At 32.8% G+C, this 10,967-nt stretch overlaps 2 protein-coding genes across 4 annotated transcripts; both read left to right on the top strand.

Moving 5' to 3' along the window:
• Nucleotides 1-3,029: 3,029 nt before the first annotated feature.
• On the top strand, nt 3,030-5,499 carry LOC111905076 (uncharacterized). 3 transcript variants are annotated; one of them, XM_052765565.1, is made up of 9 exons: nt 3,030-3,504; nt 3,810-3,862; nt 4,025-4,084; nt 4,176-4,253; nt 4,368-4,497; nt 4,558-4,622; nt 4,697-4,831; nt 4,924-5,074; nt 5,245-5,499. In XM_052765565.1, the coding sequence occupies exons 1-8, from the start codon at nt 3,198-3,200 to the stop codon at nt 5,068-5,070; spliced, it is 975 nt and encodes a 324-aa protein (XP_052621525.1). In that variant the 5' UTR covers nt 3,030-3,197; the 3' UTR covers nt 5,071-5,074; nt 5,245-5,499. The 3 variants fall into 3 exon arrangements, with proteins under 3 accessions (XP_052621525.1, XP_052621524.1, XP_023756528.1); XM_052765564.1 differs by lacking the exon at nt 5,245-5,499 and having other exon boundaries at nt 3,031-3,504; nt 4,924-5,243; XM_023900760.3 differs by lacking the exon at nt 5,245-5,499 and having other exon boundaries at nt 3,034-3,504; nt 4,570-4,622; nt 4,924-5,243.
• A 1,669-nt stretch (nt 5,500-7,168) lies between these two features.
• Nucleotides 7,169-7,729, top strand: LOC128127237 (uncharacterized). The gene has a single exon (XM_052765677.1). The coding sequence runs from the start codon at nt 7,169-7,171 to the stop codon at nt 7,727-7,729; it is 561 nt and encodes a 186-aa protein (XP_052621637.1).
• The last annotated feature ends 3,238 nt before the right edge of the window (nt 7,730-10,967 follow it).

The following is a 10,967-nucleotide window of genomic DNA, read 5'->3' as shown; positions in this document are numbered from 1 at the left end:
ATTTAACTCTAAGAGACCTGAGTCTAAGCATTACATCATTCGATGAGAGGTCAGTAGAGCACGACCCATCGGTTTGTTACAATAGATAAAGGAAAGTATTTATCCTGAGAAGAAGAAGGAGTCCATAATAACGACTTATTTGGTAACTCAAAGGTTGCGATGGAAAGTACAACATAGTACGATAAGCAGAGGCAAGATTGAGCATCGTCTGCAATCAAGAAATCTATAGAGTTAAATACTCTTTCGAGGAAACATAGAATTTACGGTTATTACCTAGGATGAAAAGATAGCGTATGGAATCATTATACAAGTTCTATTTTCATTGATGATTCCGGGACGTAATCATCCTAAGGGGGAGATAATTGTAATGCCCGTAGATCAGGGCTAGTCAATTTAGAGACGATAGGCGTCAAAAATGAATTTTTGATGAAAGATTATTTAGAATGAATAATCTTAACTAAGTTATAGTATATGTTACAAGGTTTTCGTGCATATAAAGAACGCCGAAATCCGAGTTATAACGAAGAAGTTATGACCTGTCGAAGTTTCGCGACAGAACCAGCACGACACAACGCGACGTAAAAAGTGAATTTATGTTAGAGCGATATTTAGCCTTAATGATCTAAACGAAAGTTGTAGAGTTCGTTAAACCGTGAGCGTGCATAAAAAGAACGTCCAAATCTGACTTCGTATGAGGAAGTTATGATTTTTCTAAGTTTCAGCTTAGCAGTATGCAGCCCGAATACTCGATTTGAGATCGAGCAGTTTTTAGCCAAAACAATCTAAACGAGAATCGAAGATCTCTTCAATTGTAGTGAAATGATAAAAATATAGGCAAAAACGGACGTCGGATGAAGAAGCTATGAATTTATAACGGAGTCTTCCAGTCCCGGCCTACTAAAAATAATATAATAAAAATAAAGTCAAATTAGCCAACGGAATCTAAACGAAAGTTGTAGAGCGTAGTGTCACCTACGCGTGGATATAAAGAACGTCGAAATCGGAGCTCGTATGCGAAAGTTACGCAATTTAGAAATTCGACGAGTCAAATTACGCCCAGCGTAATTTGAGTATGCCCAGCGTACTCAAAGAGGTGCAACTTGTCTGACCAATACTCGAGTGCCACCAGTCGACTCACGCAATGACGTCAAAGTACGCCCTGCGTAACTCGAGTACGCCCCGCGTAATCCCAGACCCAACAGCCTATAAATAGAACTCGAGATCAGCCATTTCCTTGTGATTTTTCTTACTTTCTCTCTAAGTTTTTGCCTCGATTTGCGTGCCAATCATATCCCGAAGTCCCAGTATTATTCCCGAGCCCCGAAGCAAGATCCGAAGCCCCGAGGATCCCGAAGAGCGTTATTCCCGAGCCGAAGCGCTGCCCGCGAGGAGCCCGTTTTTGTGAAGATCTTCCAGATCTATGGAGAAACACTACTTCTGCACGCCGTAGTGTTGCCCGATCATCTTCTGATCAAGTGAGTGTATAGTCACTTTAATCTTACACATAAATATGAAGTATTTTATAAAATACGTGCTATGTGTTATATATTAATTATCTATTTGAGATGAATTTGGAATTGATGTTTTTATACGGGTGTTAAATGATTTAAATTGTGTTTGTATTTATATCTACAAAAATGTTGGGTAGAACATGGGTAGATGGAATTGTTGGTGACGATGCGACTTTGTGCCTATTGAGTAAGCCTTGGTGACGATGCGACTTCGTGCCTATTTGATAAACCTTGGTGACGATGTGACTTCGTGCCTTTTGTGTAAACCCAGGTGATTATGAGACGTAGTGCCTATTGTGTAAACCCTGGTGACTATGAGACGTAGTGTCAATTGTATGAACCCTGGTGACTATGCGACGTAGTGCCTGTTGTATAAACCGTGGTAGCAAATGGACTGTGTGCCAGTTCCTCAGGTAAACCCTTAGGAATGAATGAAGAAAGTATAATCGATTCTTAGGGTAAAACCTTAATAAATAAAGAATATAATGGGGATGGGTATTTGGGTGATTGTTGATAATTGAATTTAATAAATGTATTTTTGTGGGTTGAAAACCCTATATGCTCACCAGGCTCCCAAGCCTGACCCACTCAGTTTTCTTTGTATCACAGGTATCAATATGAAGACATAATTCACTGAGAGAATAAAGGAGATGTAAATGATTAGTGTAAATAAATGTAAGTTCTGTTTATGCTTATGTGTCTGTATCGGAACATGACATCCCGAGATTTTGTTATATAATGAAAATACTTTTCTTTAAGAAATGTTTTGATAAATTCTTATCATATTTTTTTTTATTTTGGGGACAAATTCCGCAACAATTTTCTTTAAACGATTACTCTGATTTAAAAAAAAAACAAAGCATAAACAAATCGGTCTTTTCTGGCCATGAAATTGGGGATGTCACAGTACCGGTACCGGGAATGGTACCGGTACTCGGTACTAGTACCGGTACTCGCGGTACCGATTCCCGAATTTCATGTATTTGGAGTACCATGTACCGTCCCGTATTTATAAATTCGGTACGGTTCGGTACCGGTTCCGGTACGGGATCGGGATTTGGGACAAACTGCTCATCCCTAGTTATATGTCATTAATTTGTTTCCTTATATTTCCAAAATTTAATATGTTTCCTTCAATATATATAATTCAAAATTGACATGTCTCTTTTAAAGTTTATTGTCATTTTAGGCAAAATGGTCTATATAAAAAAATAATCAAACTTTGTTGCTTTTTATTGACAAACTAAAAAAATGCTATAGGGTCAAAATATAATTATTTTTCTGTAGTTTATTTATTAATATAAATTGAATTATTTATTAGTCATCATTTTGTTTGTATATATATTTTGAATTTTTTTTTAAAAAATACTTAATGCTTCCACTTTAATATTTAATATTTTCTTTAAAAAAAATATTTAAAATTTATATATTCATATATAATTTTTTTAAAATCAACCTTAGTGTTTATAAAATGAATGATCTAGCTTCGAGCATGTTAGCCCTCAACAATTGATTTCAACTAAATTTCCAAACAACCTCTAAATCAAAATATATACTTAAAAAAAAATACCAATCATCACTGCAAAAACCATCATACCAAGTTATCGAACATAGTTTCTTATCCTTATAGATATCCTCAAGGCTCAAACCACTAGTAGTTGCAGGGAATTTCAACGAAAACTGAAAATGTTACTATTCAACAGTTTATCAGTTTCAATCCCAACAATTTCAACGATTCCCTCGATTCCCAGTCATTTGAGTAGATTTGGCCGGCATTACCATCACCTCCTACGCGTTCCCCGCCCATTTTCTTCGAATCCGCTACCCATTGTTACAAAAAACCAAAAGCCCTTCTTCTCTTCGGCCTTGGTATCAACTGAAGAAGGCAATACAGAAGTTGAATTTCAAGTGTTAACTGCCATCAACAGTATATACAACGACATCGTCATCGTAGATACAGCTGAATCACGAATGCTCCTCCTTGACTCTACTCGTATGCTCTTTTTATCTCTCTCTGTGTGTGTTTTGCCGTATATTTATCTGTCGATAATGCAATAGTTTCATCTGATTGATCTAAGATCATTTAGGTCGTATTGTTTACGACTATCTCGAATTCAACTTTCGTTTCAGGCGCCTGTTGGGAAGATGGTGACAATGATTCAAATCTCTTATAATGTACTTCCAGTTTTTGTTACCAATTTACCACTAGCACTGTGTTAAAACTCAAATGCTTATTACAAAGTATGATATGCTTTCAAATCTAGCTCCTTTCCTAAGTTGCTGTTGATGATACTGCAGACAATGTTCACAGCATCTTTATGAAAGGACAGACATGGACTGGTTCATATTGGGTATGCTCGGATTATTGTACCAATTCTTGGTTGTAAAGTGTTAAACAAAATGGTTTAATGTTGTTCTATTGGTGCAGTTTTTGTACTATAAATGTAGAGTATACAGATATTTCATCATACTCATTGTGATTGTGTGATATTTCAACAAATTGTACACTACAGGATGAATTTGCTACCTTACCAGCTATTATTCCAGAAGGCCCAATTGCAATTTTTGGATTGGTAAAGTTTAATTGTGTTCTGTTATTTATTTAAATAGTAATTATCTTTATTGATCAACCAAAATTCACAGTGGAAATATGTTAAATTGCAGGGTGGTGGAACAGCTGCACATTTGATGCTTACGTTATGGCCTTCACTGCAGCTTCATGGATGGGAGATTGATGAAATTGTAATGAATCATAGCTTCTAATCGGGTGTTTAAGAAAAATGAGAATGTATTAAACATGGTATTAAATTGAAAATTTGGATTATTGACTATATCTTTTTCTTATATATATTTCAGTTGATTGATAAAGCAAGAGAACATCTTGGATTATCTGATCTTGAAAAGCATACAGAAGATGGTGGTGTTCTTCATGTCCATATTGGTGATGCACTTTCTACATCAAGTAACATTCCCGGGGGGTATGCTGGTAATTTCATAATTGTCAATCAATTAAATATCATCTATTTTCATTGTTGTTTCATTTCAGAATTCTTTTCAGGTATTGTTATTGATTTGTTTTCTGGTGGAGAGGTTTTGGCTCAGTTGCAAGAGGTATAAACAGTTAAACACACACACACATACACACACATAGCCGATAGATTTTATTTAGTATTTTCTGTTGACAGGTGGAAACCTGGTTGGAAATTAATAAAAAGTTGATGCCAAATGGTCGGCTTATGGTGAATTGTGGTGGCAGTAGTGATGCTATATGGGAGAAAAATTCCACCATTAATGCCATGTGCAAAGCATTTCCAGGACAAGTAAGAAAGCTATTACAAACTGATGATTTCTTATATGCAATTTTTATGTTTTTTTTTAACAATGTAACATTATTATTAATTACTTACAACAGGTAAATTGGAAAAAGATGCCAAAAAGTGATGGTGAGAATTACCTTGCATTCACGGGTCCTTTACCGGATTTGAGCATGTGGAGTGTTGGTCTTCCAGATAGATTGAGCTCAAGCATTAAGCAATGGACCTCATGTTTTCCTTCATAATTAGGTCAGTTCACATGTTAGATTTTGTAAATTTATTGTGGTTTTGATTTGCTATTAAAACCAACCAATTTGTAGTTTAGGTTGTGTAGTAAAGAAGCAAGATTTTTAAGTGTATTGTTTATAAAATTAATGGTGGATATCAAATTATCATGTTTAACCACAAAATTCTTGAAGACTCTTGGCAAAAGACGACTACGACTCCTCAATTCCTTTTCGACCTTATTCAGAGAACTTCCAATTTCACATTACAGCAATTAAACGATTTTAATCATTACTTTCTATTCTACAATTGTATTCTTCTTCAATTTCTGTTAATATGTTCTTTTAGATTAATATAGTAACATACTTTTAACAATAAACCTTTGTTTCTCATGTTTCTTGTCAACCAACAAATGTAATCTTAGCTAAGAGGGTATTAGAATTGCTTCACATGGATATTTTTGGTCATTGTCTAGATTGGCTTGACCTTGGTTTGAGTCATAAAAATGAGACCGGTGGAATTTTTTTGGAAAAAAATAAATTAAAAAATCATATTTGGTTGCATTATAATTTCTATACACAGTGTTCTCTCTCTCTCTCTCTCTCTCTCTCTCTCTCTCTCTCTCTCTCTATATATATATATATATATATATATATATATATATATATATATATATATATATATATATATATTGTAAATAATTGATGAATGACACAAATAATTGGTGCATTTGTAACAGTCAATACTTATAGTTAGTTACGTAGACATGTGACGAGTAAGCTTTGCACTAAAAATATATATCTATTGTAAAGAATGTGACACACCAATTTGAATACATTTTACAAGTGATCAAATTCTCTCCAAATCTTTCTTTCTTTTTTCTTAAAATTTTAGTTTAGTATTGTTAATCATGTTTAAATTATGTTAAATTTATAGCACATTATTAACACGAAAGTTATAATCAAGGTTATTAAACAAGTGGAAATCACATCTATCTTAATCAATGTATGTATTACTTAATAAAAACAATATTAATTATAAAAACCTCCATCATTTTAAAATAATAAAAATACTAATGAATTAATAAAACTTATACATTATGGACATTATATATTACTAACGATTTTTATTTCTTATACTAATATTTCTTTATGTATTCTAATTTTTATGAATATTAACATTTACATTATGCAGCTAACTTTTATTTATGCATAATAACATTTAAATTATGCAACTAACTTTTATTTATGCATACTAACATTTAAATTATGCAATTAATTTTTATTTATATATACTAACGTTTATTTATACATGCCAATGTTTATTTATATTTTAGATACTCTTCATAATTTTATTTAAACATTTATTAATATTTATTTATGTTTTTAATTAGTAAAATTATACCAAGTAAAGTTATGTATTAGTTATAAGTCTTATTAAATGATTTATAAAATACATATACATATACATAATATACATACACAATGGATATATATATATATATATATATATATATATATATATATATATATATATATATATATATATATATATATATATATATATATATATATATATATATATGCAACGGTTATAAACAATAAAAGCAACGACTATATATTTTTTTACTATAAATAAACATCTTTACCCTGTTTATTTTATCCATAACAAATATTTCTCTCTTCTATCAAACAAATCAATTTCAAGAAATCGAGTTTCAAGATGATTCATCCTTTTGTGATAATCATGACTATAATAGTCATGTTACTTTTCATCTCAATCCTTAACATCGAAGATAATATGGAATTTCATCTACTTTTAGGTTTGTATGCAATGTTAGCTTTACTGCTTATTTTTTTGTGTAATATTTATTGAAATAAATGAGTTTTAATTTTAATTTTAATTTTTTTTAAAATTTATGGTTACAATATGTCCAACATTGCAAAGCTCGAATTTGTAACACTTGAAGTTAGTGAGAAAAACTATGTGTCATGTATGATAGATGCAAAAATGCATCTTGAATCCATGAGAATATCAAATTCTATATATGAATTTAATAATTGCTTGACATAAGACAATGTGAAAGCACAAGTTTTCATTCATAAACATATTGATAAAATGTTGAGATTTCAATATTTTGATATTACTGATCCAAGTATTCTCTGGAATCTTTTGAAAAAAAGATTTGATCATCAAAAGGATGTTATACTTCAAAATGCTAGAGATGAATGGAGAACACTAAGGTTTCTAGACTTCAAGAAGGTAAATGAATATAACTTAGCTTTGTTCAGAATATGTTCACAACTCAAATATTGTGGACAAGAAGTTACTGATGAAGATATGTTGGAGAAAACTTACTTCACGTTTCATGCAACAAACATTACCTTGATGCAACAATATCGATTGCAAAAGTTCACAAGATATTCTGAACTGAATGCATGCCTGCTTGTTGCAGAACAAAACAATGAGCTCTTGATGAAAAACCATGAATCTCGTCCATCGGGATTAGTAGCGCTTCCTAAAGCAAATGCTACATTGATACTCATAAAAACAATATGCGTGGACGAGGGCGTGGTCGAGGACGATGCCATTGTTATTTTAATCGAAACCAAAGCCAAAATCAGAACCTTAATACTGGTCGTGGACAAGGTAATAATCGTGGTCGTGGCTAGAAAATGAATAATTATCAATCTTCACAAAGTAACAATGTCCATACACAAGACAAAGCCAAAGTGGCAAGGCATGATACTGGGACCTCACAAAAATATGATGGTTCATCCTATAGATGTGGTAGCATGGGCCATTGGTCAAGGACATGTCGCACACCTGCACATCTTTGTCAACTTTATCAAGTGTCCATTAAAGGAAAAGGAAAAGAAGCAAACCTCATTGATAATGTTGAATGCACTCCGCTAACTTTTGCTGATTTCTATAATGATATGGAAGACATAAACTAAAAACTTATATTATTGTTCTAGTAAACCTGTTTGTTCTTCATTTTTTTTTCATGTAATGTATTTCCTACAATAAATGAACTTTCTTTATAATAATTATTATGATTATGTTTATTCACTTATTATTTATGTCATATGTGAAGTTTAATATGAGTCCAACCGGAGCACAACACCAAGAAAAGGTTGGAGCTCTTTGTATAGCAGATAGTGGTAGTACACATACTATTTTGAAATCAAAGAAATATTTTTCAGAATTAGTACCAACAAAAACAACCATACATACAATATCAGGTCCTGCAGACTTGATAGAGGGAACTAGAAAAGCTCATTTTATATTACTAAATGGTACAAGCTTTTGTATAGAAAATACCTTATTTTCTCCAAAGTCTAACAGAAACTTACTAAGTTTCAATGACGTATATTTCAAATGATATGAAACAAAAACTGTGACTATAGAAAATAAGAAATATATGTACATTTTAGACAAGAACCATGTACTTGAAAAACTTCCAACACTTGATTATGGTTTGCATTATACATATGATTGAATCAAATAAGGTAATCAATGGAAAAAATTGTGATCCTGGGACATTCAGTTTATGGCATGATAGGTTGGGTCACCCAGGATTGACAATGATGCGAGGGATAACTGAGAACACGCATGGGCACCCATTGAAGGACCAAAGGTTCCCTTAATCCAACGACGTAAGGCCATGTACATCTTGTTCTCTTGAAAAGTTAATTATAAAACATTCTCCAATGAAAGTTGAAAGGAAGTCACCTAGATTTCTAGAAAGAATTCAAGGTGATATATGTGGACCGATTGATCCACCATTTGGAACATTTAGATACTTTATGGTCTTAATAGATGCATCTAGCAAATAGTCTTATGTTTGCCTATTATCAACTCGTAATATGGAATTTGCAAAGTTTCTTGCTCAAATTATTAAATTAAGGGCACATTTCCCTAATTATACTACCACAAAGTGAGATTTGATAATGATGGTGAATTTACTTCACAAGCATTTAATAACTATTGTATGTATGTTGGAATTGTTGTTGAGCATTCAGTTGCTCATGTACACACACAAAATGTTTTAGCTGAATCACTGATTAAACGTCTCTAGCTAATAGCTATACCATTAATAATGAGGACCAAACTTCGTGTTACTATTTGGGGCCATGCAATCTTACTTGGTGGATCATTGATACGCACGAGACCAAGTTCATATCATATATATTCTCCCCTACAACTTGCTTTTGGTCAAGAGTCAAATATATCCCATTTGAGAATTTTTGGGTGTGTAGTATATGTCCCCATTACACCACCACAACGGAAAAAAATGGGTTCTCAAAGAAGGTTGAGAATATATGTTGGTCATGAGTCAGTCTCTATTATAAGATATCTTTAACCATTAACAGGTGAAGTTTTTACAGCACGCCTAGCTGATTGCTAATTTGATGAGACATATTTCCCATCATTAGAGGGGGGGGGGGGGGGGGGAGAAAAGAAGATTCTAGAAAAGGATGTTTCATGACATGAGCCTTCTTTATCATATCTTGACCCTCGCATAAAGCAATGTGGAATGGAAGTTCAAAAGATAATGCATTTCCAAGAAATGGAAAATCAATTACCAGATGCATTTACTGACACAAAAAAGAGTGACTAAATCATATATACCAGTTGTCAGTGTTTCAGCTCGAATTGAAATTCCACATGGAGAATCTGATGATAAAGTCACTCAAGATTCTAAAATACGCCTGAAGCGTGGAAGGCTATTTGGTTCTAAGGATAAGAACCCACGAAAAAGAAGAGGAGTAGAAAATACACTAGATCATGAGGAAAATGTTCCTGGAGAAACACAAATTATCAAAATTCCCCAAGGAAAGGAGGATGTTGCACTAAATTATGGTCAAACGAATAGAATATGTGACCAAAATGAAACTAACAATATAAGTGCAATATTTTCTTATTCAGTTACATGTGATATTATGAATGATGATCCTGAACCACAATCTGTCATTGAATGTCAAAGAAGAAATGTTTTGGCTAAATGGAAGGAGGCTATGTAAGTTGAGTTAAATGCTCTTAACAAGGGAAAGGATTTTTGGGACCATTATCCTTACACCTAGAATTGTGAAACCATTAGGGTATAGATGGATATTCGTATGAAAAAGAAATGAGAAAGACGAAATTGTAAGATACAAGGCTAGACTTGTTGCTCAAGGTTTCTCTAAAAAACGTGGAATTGATTACGAGGAAACTTATTCACCGGTAATGGATGCAACTAATTTTAGATATTTAATAAGCTTGACAGTCTCAAAAAATTTAGAGACACGTCTTATGGATGTTGTTACAGCTTACCTGTATGGATCACTTGATAGTGATATCTATATGAAAATCCCCGAAGGATCTAAAATGCCTGAAGCATTAAGTGCAAAACTTAAAGAAATGTATTCTATAAAACTACAAAGATCTTTGTATGGGTTAAAGCAATCTGGGCGCATGTGGTATAATTGTTTAAGCGATTATTTGACAAGTTGTCCATGCGTATTTGTTAAGAAAACAATATCCGTATATATGATCATTGTTGTCTATGTTGATGATCCAAACATTATTGGAACAAATAAAGAAATCCTTGAAGCGATTGAACTTTTGAAGAAAGAATTTGAAATGAAAGACCTTGGAAAAACCAAATATTATCTTGGTTTACAAATTGAGCATATTCCTAACGGAATACTTGTTCATCAATCAAATTACACAGAAAGAGTCTTGAGACGTGTCAATATTGACAATGCCAAGCCTTTAACCACTCCAATGGTTGTTAGATCATTAAGTATTGAAAATGATCCATTTCGTCCATGCAAAGAAAATGAAGAAGTCCTTGGTCCAGAAGTACCATACCTTAATGCAATTAGAGCTCGTATGTATCTTACCAATTGTACTAGACTTGACATTTATT

This window comes from Lactuca sativa, chromosome 7 (assembly GCF_002870075.4).
Source record: "Lactuca sativa cultivar Salinas chromosome 7, Lsat_Salinas_v11, whole genome shotgun sequence".
NCBI lineage: Eukaryota > Viridiplantae > Streptophyta > Magnoliopsida > Asterales > Asteraceae > Lactuca > Lactuca sativa.
This window is presented reverse-complemented; position numbering and strand designations above follow the sequence as displayed.

Coding starts and splice junctions, on each gene's coding strand:
- LOC128127237 (XM_052765677.1), top strand. CDS start 7,169: ATGTTGAGATTTCAATATTTTGATATTACTGATCCAAGTATTCTCTGG.
- LOC111905076 (XM_052765565.1), top strand. CDS start 3,198: ATGTTACTATTCAACAGTTTATCAGTTTCAATCCCAACAATTTCAACG. Junction 4,085..4,175: donor CAATTGCAATTTTTGGATTG/GTAAAGTTTAAT, acceptor GTTAAATTGCAG/GGTGGTGGAACAGCTGCACA. Junction 4,832..4,923: donor GCAAAGCATTTCCAGGACAA/GTAAGAAAGCTA, acceptor TACTTACAACAG/GTAAATTGGAAAAAGATGCC.